Genomic DNA, 26,562 nt, shown 5'->3' on the forward strand with positions numbered 1-26,562 from the left:
CGTAAAGTGCTGTAAAAAAAAGCCCTGAGCTTTACGGCACCGGCGGTGGGGCCCGGAAGGTCTGTCTCTGCCTGGCACATGGTTTGAGATCTGCGTTTATAGAAAGGCTACAGTGAGACTTTAAGGGGCGTTAGCGAAGCACCTACGAGTCTCGAAGCGGGTAATTGGATTCAACTTTACTTAAAAGAGTCATTCCAGTCGTTTCTAAGTGTATGCTTGATGTCAGGGTCTCAGACGTCACGTGCGGTGCGGTGCGGTGCCGTGCCCCTGGAGCACCATTGGTTTTTAATCTTCGTCCCTAGTCTTTAGGTCCCCGGTATTAGCTGACGTTTTGTTGTTCCCCTTCGCCCAGCAGTCTCCCCCGTCCCTGGAGTTCGAAATGCTTTACCTGATCGGCTTGGGCCTGGGAGATGCCAAAGACATCACGGTCAAGGGCCTGGAAGTTGTGAGACGCTGCAGCCGCGTCTATCTGGAAGCCTACACCTCAGTCCTGACTGTAGGGAAGGACGCCCTGGTACGTTATTAAAGTCGCCAGGTCTCTGGGGACGAAAACTAGCCGGCATCTGATTCTCGTACACTAGACTGCACAGAGTCTAAGCGTCTGCATTTTTTTAGACCCTTTTAAAACACACCCTGGGTCTGGAGAGGACAGAAAACGCACTCACACACTAAACCCACACACTAACACAGCGACTTGGGAAATGAAACGGTGGTTTGTCCTGCTTTACAATTCTAATGTTTGTGGCTTTCTCCAGGAAGTAAAAAAAGGAGAGTTATTTTACACTCTTGGGGATAGTTATCAAAATCCGTTATTTCATGAGCTAGCCAAGAAATCCTTTCGGAGTTGAGGGCTAATGAGGTGCTGATGCAGCCTTAATGAGTTGGTGTCCAGTCAGCGAGCAATCTGAAAGCGTCCGCCTTTGAAGTATTTCCACTGGGAACGGCGGCGATCGCCTCTCTGTCTGCAACATATCCAAAGAGATCTTACTTAAAAAAATCTCCCAGGAAGGCTGGCATTCCCACATGTGTATAAAGAGTGAACCCAAGACTAAGTATCCTGAGGATTTATTAGTGTATTGTATACCTTGAGCAGCTCTCATTAAGGGTAAATATGTAAATAATAAATATGAGCAGAAGGGTTAGTGTCTGGTTAATTGTCAGACTCAAAGTGGAACAAATATTGAGATAAAAGACTGATGGGTGTGTTGTGGGAGGAGAGGAAGGGCTTTCCAAATTGTCAAGTCTTCCAAATCAAAGTGCGAGCCACAGAGTTTCTGGCCTTTCAGATTCACAGCCCAGAGAATTCGGAAGGATGCAGCGTTACTTTGAAATCTTGAAGACTTGATTAAGGCTTGTTGTTGAGTTTGCCATGCATTATAACAAAAATAGTGTCTAATATCCAACTTGCTGGCCACACTTGCTGGTTGTGACTCTTACTTCAAGATGCCAGAACTGTGTCTCTGATCACTGACCGAAGGCCATAATGCGTTTACAACCATCTAAGAGAATGGGCAGGTTAATAAAATAAGGTGTTGGACAATAGCCTAGAAGAAAATTGGGACATTTTGTGCTTTGTGACATGTTCTTGGACAATTCCTGTACTTTTAGTTTCTTGTATAAGCTGAGGTCAGAAGAGTCTGCCTCCTAGGCTCTTAGAACAGTGCCTAGCGTGAAAGTTTTCAGACATTTTAGTCGGTACATGTCCAAGCTTCTGCCATTATTTGTCAAAGAGAAATAACCAATTAGAAGGTGTATGTAGTGTTTTATTAGGGTGTTTGTCACAAAGCTTTGTAAATAAATTATAAATGCTAGTAAAGTATTATTTCTCAAGATATTTTTTTTATTGTCCTCCCAAAGCATATTTGTAGTCATTACAGAGTGACAATCAGGGTTTTGGTCTGACCTACTCGTAAGTTATGAGTATGTTTTAAGGTGCTAGAATAACTGTAGTTGCATAGTAATGAGTGTTATGCTTATAAGACATTTATTTTGCTCTGTTTTGTTTATTTTCTTTACAGTGCTGAGAATTGAACACAGGGTCTCTCTCGTGCTCTGAAAGCTCGCTACCACAGAGCTACAATCCCAGTGCTCTGTAGTCATTGTTCACATTTCTTAGGCACACAGGTGTTTTAAAACTTGTCCAGTGTCGTACAGCTAGTGACATAGGCAAGAAACAGACTGAAGACAGCTCCGGGTTGAGAATTGCTGCTCCAGACTTGCGTACTGTCTTTCTGCAGTCTTAGCGATGGATAATAACTACACAAGTATGGCTTCAGGAATCACTAACAGAGAAGCCACATTAAGCATAATGGCTTGGCCTAGATGCTGTCCTATTACAAAGTTCCTTAGTCGTCTCTTCATGAACTCCTCCAGGTTCTTAATTTCTGTTCTTCCCTGAGCAGCTTGCCCCAGGATGCCATCTATCTTGTCTGTCATTTATAAGTTCATGCCTTATATTTCCAGTAATGTAGAGCTTTTCCCCCTCAATCACATTCTTTTTTTTACCCCCTTCATTTCTGTTTTCTTACTAAACTGATTTTTAGAAATTGTTGACTTATACCTATATATGAAGTCCTGTTTCAACTTATAAATAATTATATCAGAAGAAAAAATAGATAATTTCATTTTCTATCATGAACACATTCTTTCTACTTAGTAATGATCAACCAGTCAAGATTTTATAAAAGGCACATACAGGTGTTGCTAAAGAAATTCCAAGCTTGATCTTCCGTTAATCACAGTTTTCATACGGCCAAATGGTAGTTGTATTATATACTCTCCAAAAGAAATATAGAGACAGCAAGTCTGGGAAAGAGTATTAGTTTGGGTACATACAGCTTAAGCTTCCTAGGTAATTTCTTTTGATACATTCAATCTTATGTGCTTATTGGTTGAATGCATCTGTATTATATAAAGATGTATAAGCAATGTAGTCATTGTTACAAGTGGTCATGCTTCTGTCTGCATTATAAAACTTAATGAAAGGCTTAAGTAGGAATTTATAAAAGTAGTGGAAGGAAGAAAATATAATATGTCTAAAAATAACTGAAGCGGTTTTATCTAAACCAGAATTCTGGGACGCTGTAATATAAATCTGTCCCTGGAACCCACAAGGTAAAAGAAGAGAGCCAGTTCCTTCCAGTTGCCCTCTGACCTCCACATGTAGGAGATAGATAACTGTAGGAATGACACTGGTGGCATGTGGCTTCATAGTTGTTTTGGGGAAACGTTAGTTCAGTAAAGACCATTTTTTGCCATGGTATCTAGTTATCATATGTGTTCTCTTAGAGATGTAGGTATAGTTGTCCTCTGACTGTAAGTTTCCTGGTTTCTAAAATCAGAGTAAACCGTAAAGATTAATGATTATGAAAAAGATACACAGTAAATGTAAAAATAAAGGATTTGTTTTTTAAAATCTATGTAAGCAGTGTTATTGAGAGCTGATGAAATGTCTTCCTAGGTGAGGTTGTTTTCCCATTTGAGTAACAGATTTTATATAGGTATTAGGAAATAATTACCTCATTTGGAATTGTGGAATTTTTTTTGGATGCTTATTTGTCCATCTACTTCCTTGGTTGACAGATATTGGCTGCCACTGCTCCTATTGTAGCAGTCCCTATAATTTTTAATAACTCAGACTTCTTAATGTGGAGGAATAAATTTATTTTTTATTCATGTTTTTCTATTTTTGAATTGCATAGAATCTCAGGTATACGACTCATGATCTTGTATACTCTCATTAACCAGTATCACGTGACCACTAGTTCACTGGCTCACTCTTCTGGATTTGCTCTCTAGAGTTGAACTTCAGGAGATAAATTGACAAAGCAGCTTGGATGGAAATATCCTGTGTATTTAAATTTATTTCTTTTCCTGTAATTATGTAGGTCTGTTCATTTTTTTTCTTTTTTTTTTTTTTGGTAAATGGCTAAATCATAATTTTCTGTCATTTCTTATTGATGTGGCCTTTTATTTTAGCCAGCATACCACAAACGCTCCTGTAGAGATTGGGTGAAACATCTGCACTACCACGTGTCATTATTGTTAATGTATTCCATATTTTCATGTTTCAGGAATAGGGCTCATGAATACATAGTCTGTTCATCCTTTGGTGTCCTGCCTGGTCTATTAGACACACATTTAGAGGCCTCAGATGTTAAGAGGTCTGCCTTCTCTAGGGATCTGGTGATAGCCCCAAAGACAGAGTTTAATTGCTTCATGATATGGAGTTCTGGCTCACTGATGAGGTGTACTGAATGATCTGTGTTTGGATGGTTGCCAAGGTTAGCACCTAGTTCTAGACAAAGGTTGTTCTTCGATGTCTGTGTTGAAGACTCAACCTGCTGTCTCTCATTTTGATGTCTTGATATCCTACTTAAATTTCTAGGAAGAGTTTTATGGAAGAAAATTGATTCTTGCTGACAGAGAGGAAGTGGAACAAGAAGCAGATAATATTTTTAAGGATGCTGATGTCAGCGATGTTGCATTCCTGGTGGTGGGCGATCCATTTGGGTAAGTCAGATGGACACTGAGTTATTTGTTTACCAGCTCTGCTTATTCTATTTAAACCCGTCCATGTTAGGGTTTGATAAGTTTACCTGAGTTCTAACTAAAATTTTGTATTTAATTTTTTTTGTTTGGAAATTAATGAAGAAAATTTACTTGATAAAGATGTCATCCTAAGTATTACTGCCTTAACAAGTGTCAACACTAACATTTATTTCTTTGATGCTTTTGTTTTTGTGCAAGGTTATACAAGGTATCAAATACTATTAGCTAGTGTGTCATTATTAAATAAGGCACTATGCTATCAAAAGTCAGGTCTGCCATTTGCTTTGATAATTGCAAGCATCTTTGGCTTCTTTTGTTCTAAGCCCCCCCTTTTAATAATCTAATATTTGGCAATAATACTGTCACTTACTTGCCTTGGATTTATCATTTATCAAGCCTCTGATTTCAATGTCTCATCCCCATTGGGAGCAGTGCTCTTCCTCATTACCAGGAAGATGGGTTTCTACTTGTCTAGTCAAGCATCATCAATCTCTAGTGTCAAGCCAAACACAAGAGTTCTTTGTCTACAGCTGGTGACCCAAGATTTATGTCACGGATTTGAGGAACATAAGGACAATTAAATCACTCTGGGTCCATCATCAAGGATATTTCTCAAAACAATGGAGCTACATGTATATGCGACTGTCATAAAGAAAATAATTTATGTTAGTATGCAGGGCCAGAGAGTCTGTATCATTATATTTGATTGCAAATTATATCAAGCAATCACACACTATAAAATATTTAAATTGTTTTAGCCCCTGCCTGACATTGTTTTGTGTAAAAATTAAGGTTTCCTCAAATTTCATGGTACCTTTATTTTTCTTCTTAGCGATAGGATAATGAAATGAAATAAGGAAAATAAAAAAATCGTACCAGCAAATGTCTTTTATATGGAATTTTCTCACTTGCACGCACTCCTGTCTAAAGCACGTGTCTTCTGTCGGGATGCCCCTCCCAGACCTACCGTGGAGGCACTGCGGTGTTTGTCACCTGATAAGAAGTCTTAGTCACCGGCAGTGTCCGTTGATTATACAGTAGAATTGCTGTCCACAGTGAGGCTTCTAGACTGGTACAAGTCCACAGACTTTTGCTAGTTCAGATGAAATAAGTAGAGAAATTGAGACCAACCATTAGAAACTCACATAGCCATTTAAAAAGGAAATAAATAAAGTCTTCACCATACTTTGAGAAATACTATATGCAATTGGTTATTTCTTTATTGTCCAGTTTTTTCATATCCTGTCTTTTTTTTCAAATTTTTACTTTTAGTGTCATTATTTTAACCAGGTTAATATATTCTGTCCCCTTTGCCTGGTCTTTTAACTCATGACTCATGTTATGGTCAAGTTTGTATGTAAAAAACATAATAATTTAAAGACCTCAGCTGAGAACTTTAGAAGCCCATTATTAGCTATATTTAAAGCCTGCCAGCCTGCTCTTCACATCTGTGTCCTGCCATTCTTGTATTAAGACCACAGACATGCCAGCCAAGCCATTCCATCACCGTTTTCCACTTTGGCACCTTAGTTCAGGCTTCCTCCTCACCTGTATCTGTCAGGCCTCCACATCTGTCACCTCACACCTCTTTCTCCTATAGTTCTTTGTCACTCTAGCCTGAATTTGTAGCTCTATTTGACGATGGGATTATTGTTGATGGCTGTATTACTTAGCTTATGGAGCCGTGATTGCTGTATTAGTTAACGTATGGAGCCGTGATTGCTGTATTAGTTAACGTATGGAGCCGTGATTGCTGTATTAGTTAACGTATGGAGCCGTGATTGCTGTATTAGTTAACGTATGGAGCCGTGATTGCTGTATTAGTTAACGTATGGAGCCGTGATTGCTGTATTAGTTAGATTATGGAGCCATGATTGCTGTATTAGTTAGATTATGGAGCCATGATTGCTGTATTAGTTAGCTTATGGAGCTGTGATTGGTGTACCTGTTAGCTTAGGAGTTGTGATTGCTGTATCAGTTAGTTTATGGGGCTGTGATTCATTTCCCCAAGACAGCAACTTATGAGAAGAAAGATTTACTGTGGTTACTGGTTTCAAGGGGTTCAAACTGGGGGTGCTTGGCCCTGTGTACTACCGTCGTTGCAGAGATAGCATGTGATAGAGGAGCTTTTTCATCCCATGCCAGACAGGAAGCTAAGAGAGAAAGAGACAGACACAAGAAGGGGCCAGAGACAAGATGTCCCCAAGGACCTGCCCCCAGTGGTCTGCCGTCAGGTAGGTCCTACCTCCTGAAGTGTTCAGACCTCCCAGGTAGCACCAGCTGGGGAACAAGGCACAGTAGACGAGTCTTTTCGGAGCACACTTTATAAATGACCCTCACTGTGCTAGCTTTCACATAGTTCCTCACAACAGTTAAAATAACTGTGTGTCTCTGCTTTCCTGTGGCTACGTACAGTATCCTCCTTGTGTCTAGTTCTCTAATTTCATTCATAATACTTGGCACACAATTGCCACTAATTAAATAATAATTGAAGAACTCTGTGATAGCTTACCTCAATTCAGCAAAGACAGACAAGCCTGTTTTGAATCTACAGCAACGTAGTCACCCAGATACCTTTCATCCATCTCTTGGGATAGGAACTCCTACTTAATGAGTTGGCAAGATATGGACTTAAAAGGTTGATGGGAGTGACCAATGGTAATCACAGAAAAAGAAAAAAATGTAGTTTTGGGGAAGTCTGTAAAGTGGGGAGAGTAGGGGAGGGAGGCTTACTTATGCAGAGGCATCTGGAAGAGCCTGGTTTTGAAGGTTGTACTGAAGCAAGTGACTGAAATGGGTTCAGGAAGCAGCTCATTCCAAGCAGAGGAGACAGAAAGACTGGTTACAGCACCAGAGGACATAGTGACTGGAGCACGATGGGGAGAGGGTGTAAGAAGGTGTACAGAGGTAGACAGGAGCCATCCATCTTTAAGGCTTTGGAGGGAGCCTATTTGAAATTAGTGGCAAATCTTTGGAGGGTTTTAAAGCAAGAAAATCACAATTCTTTCCAGTATTAAAAGCCATTTGGCTTGCTTGATGTGAGTGGACTCAAGGAGACAGAGTTCCTGATGGAAGAAAGAGAAGACTGGTATAGAACGTGCTTAGAAGGAAGATACTGCGTGGATGTGGTAGACACGGAAACGAAGGAATGCACTCTGACTTGAGGACTGGTTCTAGAAGCAGGAGACCGGGTTGTTCTGGTCTGAAGTCATAGGTATGTGGGTGGCATTTAAAGCCAGAGGGATGGATAGGGTCACCATGGAAGAGAGACAAAGAGAAGACAGCCTAGGAACAGATAAAGCTCTAGGAAAGGTGAGGATTCCATGTCGCCAGAGGAGAGGGGTAAACAGGAGGATGTCATTACAGAAGCTGCAAGACTTTGAGGTATGCGAGCAGAAGAATGTGTGTGTAGGTGTGGTGTTCATGAGTGCTGAGCTGCATCTGGATAGGGCTCTGAAGAAGAGACTGTAGGCAGGTGGTGGGGAGGTAGGGAGCTCCGTGGAAAGAAAGCAGATGTGCAGAGGAAGTGGCTTCATGTAGTTAGCTTCCCTGCTGAAATCCAGTGACTTTGTGCCTTTATTCTTTAGTCTCTGCTTTTGCCCTGGCTACTTTTGTGGCGCTGTCCTAGCACTTAGTCGTGCAGCAGTGAATTTCTCACATGTTGTTGCGGTATTACCGTGTATTTGCTCAGATACCTGGGCTTTGCTTGTGCTATTTTGGTTTGGACTGAGACAGTCTCCTGTAATGTAGGCTAGCATTGAAATCTCAGTGTCCTAAACTAGTCTTGAACTCCTAGCCCTTCTGCCTTCACCTTCCAGGTGATACACAGTTACTAATTGTAGATTTTTTTGGGGACTATTTTACTGTTTTTTCTTTGAAAATCTAATGATAATTAATTTGCACTCTCAGTGCCTGATCATCTCCAACCATGTGTTAGATTCAAGTTCAAGTCTGCAGCTGTTTGATTACTGCTAGGTACAGACATTTTCTGGCATATAAAGCACCTTTCAAATGAATGTTAAACTTACAGTGTTTCTAGTAGCTCTTGAGGTTATAATTTTCACTGTGCACCTTGAAACAGTGATTTCCCAGACTGCCCTGCTCCTCTCCCTGTCATGGCGGCACTGTTACAGCTGCCTTCATGTACATGAATGAACCCATCAGTTAAGCCATTTTGCATCTTTTCTTTTGAAATTGCTTTTAAAAGAACTCCAAATAACAAGTGCGCTCTTAAAGTAAAATAACCTCACTATTTCTGGTTAGATAATTCAGTTCCTAAGTTTGGAAATAGTAAACTTACATGTGTTTTCCTTGGTCTGATTATTTCAAATGAGTTTGTGATGATGATACATTTTTAAACCAGTTTTTCTTTTCATCTATTTAAGTAGCTCACCCATAAAGCTATTTAAATTAAAAATAACACCCTCATCAAATATCTAATTTACTTTTCCTTGAACTAAAATATTAGGTAGAAAGATTCTGTTCAAGATAGTGTTAAAAACATTCTTTACATCTTGTATTTTTATATTTTCTTTAAACACTCTAAATCAAATTGCTGATAATTTTTCATACGGGTTTTATTTTATGTGTGTGATTAAAACCAGGCTTCCCTGGTGGGCATGTTTTAATCTGTAGCTGGCTGCCTCATGGGGTGTAAGCCCTTGATCTTCCTACTTGGTATGCATTGACCAGTTGACAGATTCTGCTTATTTGTAAGTAGTTTCTCCAACATGCTAATGTTGCTTTCCCCAGTAGGGCTTAGCATTTTTATCAAGATGAAAAGACCCTTTAGTAATGCCATTCTAAATTGATGTGAGATTACATGTCATAGTATTCAATTTATATTTACATATATTCTCTTCTCCCCCGGCCTACCTAGTTATAATCACTTTTCACAAAAGGAAGGTTAACAGTCAGAATGTGCACAGGGACACACACACACACACCACTAAGTCTATACAATAAGTAACCAGACTGAACACAGCTATAAATAGGAAGACTGCACACAGTTGTACACTCCAAATGGAATTCTTCAGGCAGAATTTTAATAGATTGAAGGACCAAGAGGCTATGTCCTATGTTTCACCTTCAGTTTTAAGATATAAAAACAAAACCAAATAGGGCAGCAGTAAAGAATTTGGTTTAGTTGTACCACAGAACTGTAAAGGGAAAAATTCATCATTTAAAATGTCCCACTTACATGTGAAAGCTAAAGCATTAATATCTAAAGAATGGATAGTAGGCTAATTGTCACCAGAGCCTGGGAAGGGTGCTGGGGAAGGAGCTAGAGTAAACATGGTCACTGGGTACAGGAGAAAGCTGAGATAGGAGGAGAAACTATGGTTGGTGACAATTGAGTGTTTTGAAATAAATAGGGAGTAGAGAAGACTCTTGAATATTCGGAACACGGGAAATGATAAAAGTCTGAGGTGGTAAGTCCTTTTGAACATTACAGCTTATCTAAAGACGTCCTGAGAGAAGAATCAGATTGCTGAGTTTGTATTCTCCGGACATCTTTAGCGGATATCAGGACAGCGCGCTCCTTTCTTCAGTCAGTGTCAGTCTGTGGCTGGAGTGACGTCTTGTGAGGGATGCGGTAGACGCACACTGCATCCCTAAGAAGCCCAAATAAAAGACCTCTGCAGGTGCCTAGTGGAATCTGAGGAAGAACAGTTGACTCTTTGACTTGAATTCATGAGCTAGGATAGAAGATTAATGCCATTCACTTAACTGAACCTGTTTTCTCCCTGCAGGGCTACAACACACAGTGATCTTATTCTGAGAGCCACAAAGTTGGGAATCCCTTACCGAGTTATCCACAATGCCTCCATAATGAATGCTGTAGGCTGCTGTGGCTTACAGGTAATGCTGCAACGGGAGTGCCTGGTGGAATGTGGGAAAATTGTCTGTTTTCCTGCAAGTGCCAGGCTGATTTCACTCTTATTTCATACAGGAGCTATGAAGCTTAATTTTTGATATGTACTCTTGAAATCTTTGCTAAGGTTTTTGTTATTTTCCTTCCTTTAACCCTTTCAACAGGCCATGTAAATTTAGTTCCAGAATGATTTTAACTTTATATCGATCTTGTCCATACATAAAAAAAGGAAAGAATGAGCAAATTACATTAAGCATTCCTCAGCAGTCTTGATATTCCTCCAGTGACATCATCAGTGCGGCTGAGCCTGAGCTTCCCACACAGTATCCCTTTCTCTTTCCCTGAGAGCGTGTTTCTTAAATGAATACAGAGCTGAGAGCCAGTGAGGAAGGCTTGAAGGCCATGTTACAAGTTCTGGGGTGTAAAGTTAGCTACTTTTAACTCCAGCAAGTGTGGCTCAGAAAGCTTGAAAGAGTGCTCTATTGATGTTTCTGAGATTTTCTCTTAAGCTATTGGTACCCCTGTCCAATGTGATATATGTTCTGCTGTTGACACATGTGTGGTTCATGGCAGCTGTGATCCCTGCGTGGACAGCAGTGCTTTTTAAGAAACTGCTTAAAGACATAGTCTGTGTCTCTCTGTATTTTAATAGGAAAAATTCATGTACTTTAAAATCCATGAAATTTGACCTTCCCTGGTCTTTCTTGCTGAAATTCATCACTTATGGATAGATAGTTTTAAAAAGACACATTTGGTACCATGAGCTAGCTTAATAAATAAAAGAGCTTGCCTCCAAGTTTCACAGCCAGAGTTTGAACTTTGGGACCCACATTTTGGGAAGAGAGCTGACTCCTGCAAGTTGCCCTTTGACTTTGACATGCGTACTATGGCATGCCCCCCTCAAATATATAAATAAACATTTAAAAAATAAGATATGTTAAAATCAGCTCTTTGTTACTTAGGAAGAATAGCTTGGTTTCATTGACTAATACTGGCCGTCCAATATAAATTCTAATTTCCTCATGAAGAATTAGACAAAAGTGTACTCAGTCACTTTGCATACTTGCCGCTTGCTCTTAGTTATCATATTTGCATTGGCTTAGGAGTTTGTGTCCCTCTTGTCTAGGATGTATACTTTAAAACAACTCTTGCCAATTTGTCTTTATAGTAGAAAGCACTTCTGTATTGGAGCAGGATGAGAGCTGTTCACATGACTCTGAAATGTCAATGCCTCAATAAACATGACAGGTAGAGAAACGACTCCTCAAAACGTAACAGAGATGGAATAAGGAACAAACCAAAACCCAAAAACTTCCTTTTGGGCAGTGATACCTTGAAAGATTTAATAGCTACTAAAGAAAAAGAGAGAGAGAGAGGAGAGAAAGGGAGAGAGAGAGAAAATGTGATAAGAAAGATGTATGAACACTAAACTATGGATGTATATACATATTTGTTGGTTTTAATTTACATCTTGTGAAGGATGTAATTTACGTCTTGTGAAGCCCTTTTTCATGTTTTCCCAGAAGTGTTGTTTTTGTTTTATTTTCTGAAGCATTAAAAGACAAATACCTTCCAAATGTATCTCTTGTATAAACTAAGAGCTAAATTTGCTGCCTTCTCATTTTGATCTTCTGAATTGTTTCAAGAGGTGATTGTTCCCTATCTAAAGTGGAAGAGGTCCATTTGGGAAGGAATTTGCAGTGAGAATTGACAGGTTCCATATATGCCCCTGAGATTGTACTTATGCCTAATATATTGTTTTAAGAAATATTTAGCTTTCATGAACTTTTGTTGGACAGCTGTTACCATGTCCCCATCTTCACTGTCTAATCTATATATGAGATGACATTGTCTGTGCACCACAGAATGTGGCTTGCTCTTCTCTCTACTCCACAGTGGCTTCTGTGGAGATAGACCTCTGTGCCACCCAAAATATTCCCAGTCCAGGGAAAAAAGGAATTGATATATTTTTTTTAACAGTTCTCGAGCCTACAATACACTTAAGAAATGACAGTTGTCTTTTTCGTGAGCACTAATTCTAAAGGCCCCTGAAGATGCTATATCTGCAGTTGCTCAAGTTGCCTCTATAAAATGGCCTAATACTTGTATCCAACCTGCACATAAACTCTCATACTTTAATCCATCTCTAGAGTGCTTAGAATATCAAACACAGTGCAGGTGCTGTGTAAATAGCTGAGTTGTATTATTTAGGGATGGACAAAAAAAAAGTACATTTTAATTATAGAAACAGTTCCCAAAACCCCCAAATATTTTTGCTCAATGGTTAGAGAAATTCATTGAATTAGAAGCATAGAAATGGGGGGTCAATTATGTATACGTGGCACACTTAGTAAATAAATGCCTACATACATGTATAATGCAGATCTCCACTTGAATTCCACTCCTATTTAGACTTTTTTCTTTACTATTTGGACTACATTTGTGGAAGATACTGTAGCCTGAACAAGTAACTGTCAGAGACAGTGTTCATCATCAGACCTTCATCTGGGGGCTTGTGACTGCTGAGCCTTACCAGCAAACTTTCTGAGAATAGTACATCTGATATGGGGTCTGAGAATTTACATTTACTTAATGGTTTGTTTGTTTATCTAGTTATTATTTTTAAGTTAAAATATAATTATATCATCTCCTCCTTTCCTCTTTCCAACCCCATATACTCCCCTCATTGTGTGTGTTCATGTGGGTTCCACATAAGCCAGAAGAAGATGTTAGAGCCCCTGGCACTGTAGTTACTTGTGAACTGCCCAGTCAGCTGCTGGGAACTGAACTCAAGTCCTCTGGAAAAGTAGTATACCCTCTTAACTATGGAGTCATCTTTCGAGCTCCAGGAGAATTTACATTTTAACAGGCAGTCAAATGCTGCTGCAGCTGTAGGAGTGACATTATGCCTTCAGAACCATCAACACAAGCAAGTAAAAGTCATAGAAAATGAACGTACTTCATTATCTTCCTTTGGCTTATCAGGACTGAAAGAGCAGGTGTTGATTACCAGAAATACTCCTGCCAGATGGAGACTGTTAGCAGGTTCCTCCTCATGTTCTCTACTTCAATTTTAAAGGGAAGTAGGCTTCACTTTTGGACGGTATCCTGTCATTTCGAAGTGCTTTGTCAAGATTTCAAAAACAGGCATCAAGATGTTGAAATGAGGGCCTATTTTGAGTGACCTGGGCAAAACATACCTCCGTCATCTCTGCATCAAAGCATAGCAGCTACCAATTCCTAACCCAGGAGTGGACACAGTGTTTTCCACTCAGCTTGTCACCCCTCTGAAGCCTGTCTGTTCTGTTGTTCCCTAAAGAGCTTGCAAGGATAGTTCAGAACTAAGCACTGATTATTCTCTTTAACTTGGTAGTTTATTGAGAGACAGCAGATTCCTGTTGATCATAATTATTGATGGCAAGTAGCTGCAGAACTTCTTAACACATCTACATATGTGACCATATATAAACATTCTGATAGAGGTGGGTCATATGATTCTGTACCATAAGTCTCAACCTTAGTGGAAATTTCCAGCTGAAGCATATAAGTCTACTTGAGGGTTGCAAATTAGGCTTCCTTAAGACAAACATGCTTCATTCATTCAATAAATACTGTATATCTACTTAATGCTTGCTTGGTAAGTGCCTTTGGATGCAGCCATAACTTGTCTTCAAGGAACTCCTGGATAATTGTGTAATTTTCTCATTCTATGAAATACTTCCACTTTCTCTGGCTGTTGCTTAAGTGACCCTGAGTATTGCTATGTGTTCTTTTGTTTATATAGTACGTCTAGTCTAGAAAAATGTATATTACTTTCAGAAATGTGCAGCACTAATTCTAGTTGGTCTTAATAATAAAAATTCAGATTCAAATATTAGGGGGTGAAAGCTGAGAGATCAGAGAAGCAGAGTGGCCATCCACTAGAGAGTTCTCACCTCTACCAATGTTCAGACCGAAAGGGTGATCCTGTCCTCAGACTGACTGCCTAGACTGCACTTCTCCTCAGGCTGCACTGAGCTCCTGTCTCCTCCCTAGTTCTGGGATTAAAGGTGTGGGATCCCAAGTGCTGGGATCACCTTTGTGTGAGCTCTGTTTCTCTTTTAGACAGATTCAATCTTGTGTTACCCAGGGTGGCCTTGAACTAACAGAGATCCCTCCGCCCCTTGTCTCCCAAGTCCTGGGATTAAAGCGCCACCACTTCCTGGCTTCTAGTGGCTTAACTCTGTACTCTGATCTTCAGACAAGCTTTCTCTGTTAAAACACAAACAAAACATCAGTGCACAGCTGGCTTCCTTTTTTCATTTCAAGTCCTGTGACAGTCCCACTGTTGAGGGTGTAGTAGTGTTCCTACTGTTAGCCTCGAACATTAGGAACATTAGGTGCTTCCGTTGTGCTCTAGGATTTACGGTAGTAATTGAAGAAAGTACAGCACAGCCAAGGGCCACTGAGCTGGGTAATGAGGATAGCAGAGCTCTGCATGGCTGTCACCACAGGACCTACCTAATCTCTGGCTCCTCATTAGTGTGTTTATTAAACATTTCCCTTTCCTTCCGGTTAACTGTCTTCAATTTTTATTTATTTTAATTTGTGTCTAATTTTTGTTTGTCTTTAATGTTTATTTTGATTTTCTTTCAATGTCTTAACTTTTTAAAAAATAGGCGTGTGTTGGGGGTGCATGTGTGTGCCACAGTAAGAGCACATAGGTCATGGGACAACTTGGACAGCAGCTTCTGTCCTTTCAGCACGTGTATCTCGGGATAGTCAAGTCAGGTGTCTCTAGCCTCTCAGCTGTCTTGCTGGCCATTGTTGTGATTTTCTGAGTGGTCTGGTTACATAGCCCAGGCTGACTTTGAACTCGCCATCTCTCTGCTTGAGTCTCCCAAACTGGCATTACAGATGTGCCACCACATCTGTACTACCCATTATTGTGAGCACAGATGCATCGTTCTTCCCATGCAGTAGATTGTAGGTTTCATTGTTCTGTTCTTATACTCCCACAACTCGGAGGAACCTCTCCTATGCCGAATGCTTGTGTTCAGGTTTTACTATTAGTGCTTTGGTTTTTACCTTCTGTTGTGTTTATCACAGCATTGTAAAAATCTATTCGCGACAGGTATTTCCTGAGTTAAACTGCTTGTTTATCTTCTGCCTTCTAAATCAGATTTTGTCTTTGGAGTAATATGCTTCAAAATATAATTCTTTTTTGTTCAGTTCACAAATGGATTCCCAATCATATATGAGAGCATAGGTTTTTTTATTTGTTTGGTTTTTTTGTTTTTGTTTTTTTTTTGTGTGTGTGTGTGTGTGTGTTTTTTTTTTTTTTTGTTGTTGTTGTTTGGTTTTGATTTTTCAAGACAGGGTTTCATTGTGTAACAGCCTTGGTTGTCCTAGAACTCACTTTGTAGACCAGTCTGGCCTCAAACTCAGAGATCCACCTGCCTCTGCCTCCTGGGTTTAAAGGCGTGTGCCATTACCATCCTTCTTTCTGGTAACTGTCTTATACCATCTTGGTTCATCCCTCTCTTCCCATGCTCACCTCTGCACCTTCATCCTCTCGATCTCTTTAAGTTCCAGCTCATAGTCTGCCTTTCGGAAGACACTTTCAGGTGCTTTTTCTCTGAGTGTGGAATAGAAGAGATGGGGTCCAGATGTCATATTGGCAAGGGCTGTTAACTGCTTACTATGTGTCTTTCTTGTGTGTCTCCTCTGCCTCAGCAGTTAGTACCTTACACAATGACTGGGTGAATGACTTTGAGTTGAAGGTTTTTCTTTTCCTTTTTTTTTCTTTAACCGTACATGATCCAGTACCAAGTCAGATGGGCTGCTTTCTCTCTAAATTATTTCAGATGAAAGCAGAACAGATCTGTATTTTCCCTAGGATTTCCAAGAAAATATCTGATGTTGTAGTTTTTCAAACTTAGCTTTGAAGTAGTAACATTGTCAGATTTGAACCTCTCATGTTCTCAGAAGTGTGGTCGTAGCACACAGAGCTGTAAGACAGCACAGTGTCCAGGCTTCTGCAGCTCAGTTCCTGTCGTTGAGATTCGCTGCAGCTCTCTTACAGTTTACTGTAATGGCAAGTCCTTTGTTTTGAAATGCAGAGTGCTGGTCCTGGTGTTCTTTAGGCCCTGACATCTCAGTGGTGAGAGTGTTTATGTGCTGTTGTAGCGCTCATTGACCAAGTTTGCACCCTTGCCACAGGAGTGGCTGCAGTTATAAACCAGGGTCCTAGGAGGCCGTGCTTATGAGGTTTCTCCAGTCTCCCCATTGGGTGGCACTTCAGTCTTTCACTCTCTTACGTTAGATGTGACTAGCATCGCAAGTCCCTTTTCAAGAATTCATCATTCTGTCTTTGAATGAAGAATTTCTTCCATGATTTTGTTCCCATATTTCTTAAAATATCAGAGCCTCTTAAATATTTATACATAAATGGAAATACAGTTTTCCATGAAGGTTTTAATGAAATAATACATGTTTCAAGTTTGATGAGAGGTGACAAACTCCATTTAAAATGTATAATTGAACTTGTCCATTGTAAATGTAACTTACTAAGAGTAGTTTTACATATTTGGTACTTTTTGAACTTAGCCAGTAAAGAAAGCAGCTGGAACCTGTCAAGACATAGCAGTTTAGAAAATGTTTATATAATCATCATGTACACCAATGAGTCATATACGGAGTTCTGACAGTGTATGAGGCATGACTAGGCACTCAGTGGGCCCTTGGCTATTCAGTCCTTAGAACTGTGCTCATTACACTTACCATGCTGGATGTTCTTGTCTAAGCCAGAGATTATTTGCCTTGTCGATGACAGGCAGCTAGCCAGAACCACTGCTGTGTGTCAAGAGCCTTTGTCAGCTCTGTCAGTGCTCAGCTTTTTCATGATGGCCAGACGTCTATTTGTTTATCACTTTTAAAATGTGCCCAGAATATTGCCTGGCATAGAGTAGGTGATCTGTATTCACTATTTGTTGGGTAAATTTGCTTCTCATAGAACAGCAGCTATAACAACTCCTCTGCAGAGTTAGGGCCTCTCCCGTGAAGTTGATCCTGGGAACTGTAGTCTAAGAATCCTATCTTAGAACTCAAAATGTATTTTTCAGAGAGAAATCTTATTATCCAGGGCAGAAGATGCATGACTGACTATTTGGAGCAACAGGGTCTTTGTACACGGTCTTGTGAACATGGCTGCCACAGAGTAGCGTGGCTTCTCTACCAGGATGCTTTGTTCGGATAACTCTCAAATGGGCATTGAGAATAAAGCTCCTTGATAGGTAAATTGGCACCTGTAGCATACTAGGGACATGATGAGCAATCCTTCTAGGACTGAGAGGTGCTATGATGATTGTTAAGGGTTTTAAAAGACTTCAGTATGCAGAGGCTGAGAAGTATTAGCCACTCTAGAGAAGGGAGGAATGTCCTGAGAACCCCACCTTTTCTTGCTTCCTTCTTGTCTGCTTCCTGGCACCTCTTGCCACAGCTTCTGTAATGGAAGTGAGAAGGAAGCTTCTCTGCAGGAAACAGCAACTCCAGTGCCCATTTAAGACCCGCCTCTTCATTTTTCACAGAAGAGTACAAGGCTTGGGAAAATAACATGAATTTCTAATCTGTGACAGGTTACTAGATGTGGCTTTTCAGTGTCTGTACATTCCTGGTTTCTTGCAAGTTGTACCAAACTGTTTAAATTGAATTAGATCATTCTATGACTTTAGCACTGTGTGCCTTTCGATGGTATTGGTACATTTCCTGCACAGCCAGCAGGTTACAGAGGCAGCCTCCAGTTCTCACCTGTTCTTCACACAGGCTCGAGGACCAGGCTGCAGTGGAAAGGTATAGCTAGTCCAGTTTAAAAACTCTTAGCTGTAGTGGTAGGGAACTGAAGTGGACCACCTGGGGGAGACAGAGATTTGGGGGAGCTCCTAATTGCTGAACTTGGACATGAAGGACAGAGATGCGCTTGTTAAACTGGGAGGGTGTACGCTGTGATCAGGAGCACGTGTGAGTATGTGGTTTGTGGATTCTGTTGAGCTAAGACAGTAGATAAGAACATTCATTCCCTCAGACCTAAGTTGTGTATTTACTTATTTTTAGCTGTGTGACCTTAGGCAAGTCAGCTGATCTTTCTAAGGCTTGGTAGTCTCATCAGTGAAGCAGAATACTACACTTTTGACACCTCTTGTGAGTGCTGAGAGCTATTTTTATTTCTGTGGGTTTTTTTTTTCTTAAGATTGTTTTTTTTTAAAGTTTCTAATTACATATATGGGAGTGGTAATGTTCACGTGAGTCAGGTGCCAGTGGAGGCCAGAGGGGTCAGATCTCCCTGGAGCTGGAGGAGAGGTGATGATGAGCTGCATAGCGTTGGGTCCGTACAAGTGTGGTACTAGCACTGAACTACTGAGCCCTCCCTCTCTCAGCCTGGGCCTTCTCTTCAGTCCTGTTTCAGGACTCTTATCCTAGGAAATAATTACAATTGTTTTATCATTAAGTAACGTTTTGTTTTTCTAGTTGTACAAGTTTGGAGAAACAGTTTCTATTGTTTTTTGGACGGACACTTGGAGACCAGAAAGCTTCTTTGACAAAGTGAAGAAGAACAGAGAAAATGGCATGCACACACTGTGTTTACTTGGTAAGCATCAGGAAGCTCCCTTTTTCTCATGCGGTGGAGTTGTCAGACCTCTCTTGTTTTCATTTTGTGATAAAATTAAAATGGTTCTGCGAATAACTAGGTAGAGAAAAAAAAAAAAGGCAAAGCAAAATGACATAGGCTAGCCACTGTATGCACACAGCTCTTTCCCATACACTCAGCACCAAATACCACCCAAATCCTGTGTTCATGCTGAGACTTGCTGTTCCCTCTTAGAACCTCTAGATCCTTCCCAAGACTCTGTATTAATAAATTTGTCCATCATCGCTGCAGTTCAGCAGACGTGGTGAGCATTTACTATTGTCACCAACCATTCTACATCTTCTAGGATATTCTCTATCCAAATCACAAGTGATGCTTCTCTTATTTTGTTAAAATTTCTTTTGCAGTTGATCTTGAATATTGAGTAGTTTCTGTTAATTGTTAACAGAATAAAATGCAAATGACCTATTATTTCCTGCCCCTTCATTGTACTATTTAGGCCAAATTTTATTTCCCGATGAACGTAGAAACAAGGGCTAGGACTGCTTTGTGCAGCAAGATATTAGCACTGAGTTTCAGATAGACATGGGCTCTGTCTAGACCCCAAGATTTAATAAGTCACATGTCTAAGAGCCTCTTCTATCTTACATGTTATTGACAGGAATACTGGGATCAAATTTTCACTTTTCCCTTGATGACCAGAACACAAGTGACATCTTAAATTAACCTTGAAATGACACTTGGAATTGGAGCCTGAAAACAAGATCTCAGTGTCTCTGCTTACCAGACAGAAACTATTGAGAAATAACTCTTAGCCTTTGTCTTCATAGCAAATAAGAATATGACCCCCTGCCTCGTGGGGCTGTTGAGAATAGGAGTACTTCTCAAGCTAGTTGTAGTGATTTATTTTAAATATTTTGTATGTGTATGTGTATAAATGCATATACATGCTATAGCATGTATATATGTGATATAGTAAGAAGTTAGTAGTGATTTATTTTAAATATTTTGTATGTGTATGTGTATAAATGCATATACATGCTATAGCATGTATATATGTGATATAGTAAGAAGTTAGTATATAACATTAGTTACATAGATATTTTTAAGTACAAAGCATTAGAGTAGAAAACAAAGGCTGTATGAAATAATTGGAACTTACTGCTTAAACACAGTTTCAGATGGGTTAGAGTAAGTTATAGGAGGCCATGTCTACATAGTCAGTAGACGTCTGTGCTTTACATGGTTTACAGTATATCAAGGTGAATGATTTAAGGGAAATGTTACCATAAGTATTCAAGATATTGTTTAAAGTAAAATATGACTTTTATTACTAATTGTATCGGAGGCCATAGTTTCAGTAACATTCATTTTTGTATGTGCCAGACAGGTAGAACTAATTAAATAATGATCATTATTTCAGATTTGAGAAATGCTTAAATATTTTAAGTGCCACACAGACATTGAAAACCAGTTGTAAGATTAATCATAGTTGTAATTTCTAAGTACACGTTGTAGAATTGGTCAATAGGAGAAGCTTTCCTATCACTTCACAAAGCTGTAGAAGTCTGTCAGAGGCTCTTCAGTTGTGCCATATTTATTTTATAAAAACAAACTTTGGCTGAACCATTCATTTTGCCTGTAAAACAGGAAGCAGCTGTGGCTCATGTGTGAAGTCCTGTAAGGACACAGAGCCAGTCTGCTTTTCACAGTTTCTCAAGCACTACGGTGGTCAGCTAAGCACAGTGGCAGTGCAGTGCAAGGACCCAGTCTTTGCCATGCTGCACTGCCAGGCTTCACGAGCGTGCGCAGAGAGTGTATGCCTCTCCCTGCGGTGCCCGGAGCTTTGACGCCCTGTTACTACAGTAGTCATTCATTATTACTGATGTCTTACCACTGTAAGAAAGAAAACACTTCAAAATATGGTAAGAATCTGTCCAGTGGTAGCATTGCATGTGCCTTTAATCCCATCACTTACTTGGGAGGCAGAGGCAGGTGAATCTCTGAGTTCAAGGCCAGCCTGGTCTGCAAGGCGAGTTCCAGGACAGCAAGTACTACATACAGAAACCCTGTTTCAAAAAACAACATCAACAACAAAAACTAAACAGTGAGAATTCTTTTTTTTTTTTTTTTTTTTTTAGCGTAAGTTTTATCCTTTGAGGCTTTTATAGGATGATGCCTGAAGGGTAGGAATGCAAGCAGACATTTCAGATGAGTCTATGCAAGTACCAGGTAGAAGAGTTAAAAGATTCTGATCAGTTAAGCAGTACACGTGCCAACACCATCTAATACTTTCCCTTATCACCTTTTCCAACAGGAAACTAGATCCCTGCAGAGGAGGGTCAGGGCCAAACTCCAGTTTGCTTTCCACAGCCGCAGGCTTCCGCTCCTCTAACCCCCGTAGGAAAATAGTCACACGCAGTGTGAGCAGAGAGACACCACAACTCAGATCAGCATTTGGGGGCATCTGGGAAGATTCCCAGAAATGTACATGATTCCTAGTGGAAGCTGGAGGATTGGGGGCAAATAACTAAGTTAAAACAGCTGTCCTCTACTCCCTACAGATATCAAAGTGAAGGAGCAGTCTCTGGAGAATCTCATCAGGTGCGTTCATGTTTCAGTTCTGTGACCAGGACCATAGGTGCTCCAGTGAGCCGAGTCAAAGGATGGAGGAAGATGAGCTTTCAGCATAGTGATGCAGTAAATATTTGACTCCTGCAGAAGATAGAGCAGGGTGCTCAGGTGAAGGTAGCAGCAGAATTCATAGATCCAACCCTGAGAGCAGCAGTGGGCATTAAAGGTCACCCTGAAATATGGGTGGAGTGAATGAATGTGTTGGGATTTCAGAACCTTGGGCGTACATCTGACATCAGCCTCTGGCTGCTGCTGCTATGGAGTCACTTCCCCCTGTGTGTGTGTGGGGGGGGGGATCACCTCTCCCATGTGTGAGGATAGGGGTGGGGGCAGAGGGGGTGACTTTCTCCTGTGTGTGACGATAGGGATAGAGGGGTGGGGCTGCTTCTCCCACGTGTGACATTGGGTAGGGGGCAGGAGGTATGGCTTCTTCCATGTGTGAGTGCAGGGTCCTCTCTTAGTGAGGCAGTGTTCCATACAACAGTTCCTACCACGCGTGGTAATGAGCACTCAAAATGTGGCTGAAGAACTGAAGTTTCCTTTAACTTTAAACTAACAATTTAAAACCTAAATTGTTTGAGACAAGTTAATATGTAAATCTGTTTTTTAAATATATTTTTATTTGTTGGAAATTTCATACATGTTTACAATGTATTTTAGTTATGTCCTCCCTCCAGCTTATCCTTATAAATCTATTTTTATGATCATACATTTTATATACATATTAAATATTTCTAATTAAGGCTTAGACAAATGTGCTGAAAATGCTTATCAGATTTCAAAGACTTGGTATAAAAACAATGTTTAAACATTTTCAAATATAATATGAGGATATTGGGTTAAATATATTTACATGCTATTGAAACTAATTTTGTCTCTATAATTTGTTACTGTAATGTCTGCACTGCTTGCGACTGCACTGTGCTGTGCTTCTGCTGGACAGCATTGGCTTGGAGAAACTGTAGATCAGTAAGTGATCGGTGCAGACTGCAAGTTTCAGAAGCTTGTCTTTTTGTTACAGTCATTTGGTAAACTCACCAGGTTTTCAAGGCATGTAGAAATAATCTTGTTACTGTCAAAGATTTTCAGACCTTGACAGTTTTCTTAGAGGAAGAAGTAGAAAAGATACAGAAACGTATTAATAAAAAATGGCTAGTGTGCATTAGGCCGTAGGTTCAGTTTCCAGCACCGTGAACATAAAAGCGAGTGTGGACCACAGTGACACAGTTTGAATTACATCTGCTAAGGCATCCTTTGATTTAGACGTTCAGTGTCCTTGAGGACAGTAGAAAGAAAGCTTAAGAAACTCAGTCACTGTACCCACGTTTATAAACCCTAGTTTATCCAGAAGTGGGTACCGTGTGAAGACTTGAGAGTGTGGGCTGTGTCGCGCGAGTGTGTCAGGGAACTGTGTTGAATGCCATAAGTGGATTTCACGGGAAAGAACAATGATGTCTAGTTTTATGCTTACAGGGGAAGAAAGATCTATGAACCTCCTCGATACATGAGTGTGAACCAGGCAGCCCAGCAGCTTCTAGAAATTGTTCACAATCAGAGAGCACGCGGGGAAGAACCAGGTACTTCGGAGCCTCTTGGGTTGTTTCTCTACAGATAGATATGTCACTACACATCTGACACACACCCACACCACACAGCATGGTCGGTGTTTTTGCCGTGTTGTGTAGGTCTCGTATTTTTTTTCTAATTTTAAACCCCACAGAATTCAAGGTATACTAAAAGAAAAATAATTGAGTTCTTTACAGTAAAATTGTCATAACTTAAATTTTTAAAAATGAAGACTTTTAGCTAGGTGGTGGTGGCACATGGCTTTAGGCATACCTCTGTGAGTTCAAGGCTAGCCTGGTCTACAGTGCTAGATCCAGAACAGCCAGGGCTACACAGAGAAACCCTGTCTTAAACAAACAAAACAAGAAAAGACTTTATATATATAACATATATCTATATCTATATATATCACTTAATATATTATTTTACTTATAATCTGATTTTATGTTAATATGATAATATATAAATGATAAAATAGAGTGCTACTATATAGGGTCTAATCAATAATCTACCCTACAAAAATATATTTATTCTGCTTCATCTCCTTAATACTGAAATAAAGAATAGTTTTCTTTAGGTTAAAGACAACACTCCTAATAGGTAGACAGAGTGTGTGCTATACAGTAAAGTGTAGTCAATAAATGTTTGCTGAGAACTTTTTATATATACCTGTCATATTCTGTTATAGGCACTGTTTTTGCCTGACCTCTAGTAAAAACATGCATTAAGGCGTTTTTGAGTGATAATTTGTTTTTAAATCTTTGTTGCAATCATGTACTTTTTTATGTGTGTGTACACTTGCCATATGTCCATATGGAGTTAGGAAGAAAGCTTCCAAGAGCTGCTTCTCCTTTCACCTCACATGTCCCAGGACTCAAACTCAGGCCATCAAGGCACGGTGGCAAGTGCCTTTCCCTCCTGAGCCATCCTGCCGACCCAGTCATTGCACGGTTTATCCCTGCTAGTGGCACAACTACAGGATAAAGCAGTAAGAAGTCAGGCCTTCAGCTGTACACTAAAGTGCTTGATTATGAAAAGAGAGCTGTGGATCTTTACTCTAAAAGTAAAGCCTGAGTATCCAGAAATGGCCATTATTATTATTATTACCCCACACAACTACCACTTAAGAGATAATACATTTTTTTAAAATTAAAAAAAAAACTGTTTAATTCTGTAACTAATTAGATGACTAAGGAGAAATTCTCATCTGTGAATTTTTCTCAGTCTCCCAATTTTTCCTGTGTCTTGGTCAGTATAAATGTATATCAAGAATTTATGTGTTGGTGCAGGAGGATGATTTGCTCCTTAGAAGCAGTTCCTGTTCTTAAGGAATATGGTGGTTTGAAAGAAAATGGCCACCAAAGGGAGTAGCACTATTAGGACTCGTGGCTTTGTTGGAGGAAGTGTGTTACTGGAAGTGGGCTTTGAGGTCTCATATGCTCAAGATAGTGCCCAGTGTCTCAGACCACTTCCTGTTGCCTGAAAGATGTAGGACTCTCAGTTATTTTTCCAGCAGCATGCTTACCTGTACGCCACCTTGTCCTGCCATGATGATAATGTTCTAAACCTCTGATCTTTAAGCGAACTGCCCCAATTAAATATTTTCCTTTATAAGAGTTGCTGTAGTCGTGGTGTCTCTTCACAGCAATAGAAACCATAATTAAGACAAGGAGGATCCGAGTTAGGTTCCCAGCACCCACCTTGAATGGCTCACAATCACATGGAATTCCAGCTTCAGGGGATCCAACACCCTCTTCTGCCTCCATGAGTATCAGCATGCACATACATACACACATGTGCACACACCAATACACAAAGAAATATAAACAAAAAGAAATCTTTATGTGTCTTTATGTGTGTGAATCATACAGATGTTCACTCACAGCCTGTTTTAAGACAGATGTGCTATCACGTGTAGTATAAATACAGCCAATTGTTTTTCAAGTTGTTAAAACATAAGGTTATGTAAACCTTTGGAATTCTCAGAAGGTAAAGTAACTGGTCTGTGGTGAGTGACTAGAGAGGTTTCGGGTGTTTAGGGCATTTTTTCAGTGGACTTGCAGTACTAATATTTTTGAGTGTTGAACAAGGTGAAACATTACCCAGTTGATCTGTAACATCTCTCTCTCCCTCCCCTTGCCCCCCATTTTAAACAGCGATCACTGAGGAGACACTCTGTGTTGGCTTAGCCAGAGTTGGCGCTGAGGACCAGAAAATTGCAGCAGGCACGTTACAGCAGATGTGCACAGTGCACTTGGGAGAACCATTGCATTCTTTGGTCATCACGGGAGGCACCCTGCACCCACTGGAGATGGAAATGCTAAATCTTTTCTCCATACCGGAATCCCAGAGTATCAATGGACTCTGAACATGGCCGTTTTCTGTTGTCGCACATTGATTTCAGTTAGATTGTATGTGCTCTATTTATACGACAAATTACGTGGTCTGTTACTTATCTCGAAAGTGTAACAGAAGTGACCAAGAGGACGCAAGTTGAACCAGCAGCGTTTGGTTTCCTGCAGCAGTTTTCCCGTTCCATCACCATGCAGTTCCCGTTGGCTCCTTGTCAGGGGGCAGACCAAGCTGGAGAAGTATGGTTGGACATCCAAAGATGTAACTTTGAGGAAACTGGAATATGAATTACATAAACCCTATTTTTAAGGGATAAAGAAGCGCAGAGTAGCAAGAAAAGCAAATAAAAGATTGCTAACTGTTCATTTGTTGTTCTATAATCTCCTTTATAGAAAGGTAGCTGTTGGAACTCAGAACACACCCTAGTTGGTAAAGTGCTACTGTGCAAGCACTGAGAGCTAGAATCCCCAGCACTCACATGAAAAGCCCAGTCTGGCCATGGACAGCTGGAAGCCTAGCGCTAGGTGCGGGGTACCTTACGTCCGTTCTATCTTGTTTTCTTTGGAGATGGTAAACTAACGGTTCTGGGTTTTGTAATTGAAAAGCTCACACCGTCCAGTTCTGTTACAGTGCATGGTTGTTGAAAGATACTGGGAGTCACGGAGCAGGCTGAGAATTCTGCCTGTGTGCCTTTTCCTGCTGAGGCATTCCCAGACTTCAGTTCAGGAAAGATAGTGTTGGACTGGCATGAGATGCTTAGTCGGTGGAACTGTAGGCTCCAAAGGGAGCTGGAAACGGAAGCAAATTCAGACGCTCTATAGTAAATGATTGGTGTGTCCTAAATTCTCAGCTCACTCCTTATTGTTTGTATGTATAGGAAGATCCAAGGATCCAGGTGAAAAGCCAGGCCAAGCCTTCCCCCCCCCCCAAAAAAAAAAAAACAGACATTGCTCTCTAT

General features: G+C 40.3%; 1 protein-coding gene across 2 annotated transcripts; it reads left to right on the forward strand.

Annotated features, from left to right (window-relative positions):
* Positions 1-23: 23 nt before the first annotated feature.
* Positions 24-25,967, forward strand: Dph5 (diphthamide biosynthesis 5). 2 transcript variants are annotated; one of them, XM_050152653.1, is made up of 8 exons: positions 24-160; positions 353-514; positions 4,388-4,512; positions 10,305-10,413; positions 18,932-19,052; positions 21,617-21,656; positions 23,160-23,263; positions 25,409-25,967. In XM_050152653.1, exons 2-8 carry the CDS (start codon positions 380-382, stop codon positions 25,618-25,620), a joined length of 846 nt encoding a protein of 281 aa, XP_050008610.1. In that variant the 5' UTR covers positions 24-160; positions 353-379; the 3' UTR covers positions 25,621-25,967. The 2 variants fall into 2 exon arrangements, with proteins under 2 accessions (XP_050008610.1, XP_050008686.1); XM_050152729.1 differs by having other exon boundaries at positions 32-160; positions 356-514.
* The last annotated feature ends 595 nt before the right edge of the window (positions 25,968-26,562 follow it).

This window comes from Alexandromys fortis, unplaced genomic scaffold, assembly GCF_014885135.2.
Source record: "Alexandromys fortis isolate MF-2015 unplaced genomic scaffold, M_Fortis_MF-2015_v1.1 scaffold_19, whole genome shotgun sequence".
Taxonomy (NCBI): Eukaryota; Metazoa; Chordata; class Mammalia; order Rodentia; family Cricetidae; genus Alexandromys; species Alexandromys fortis.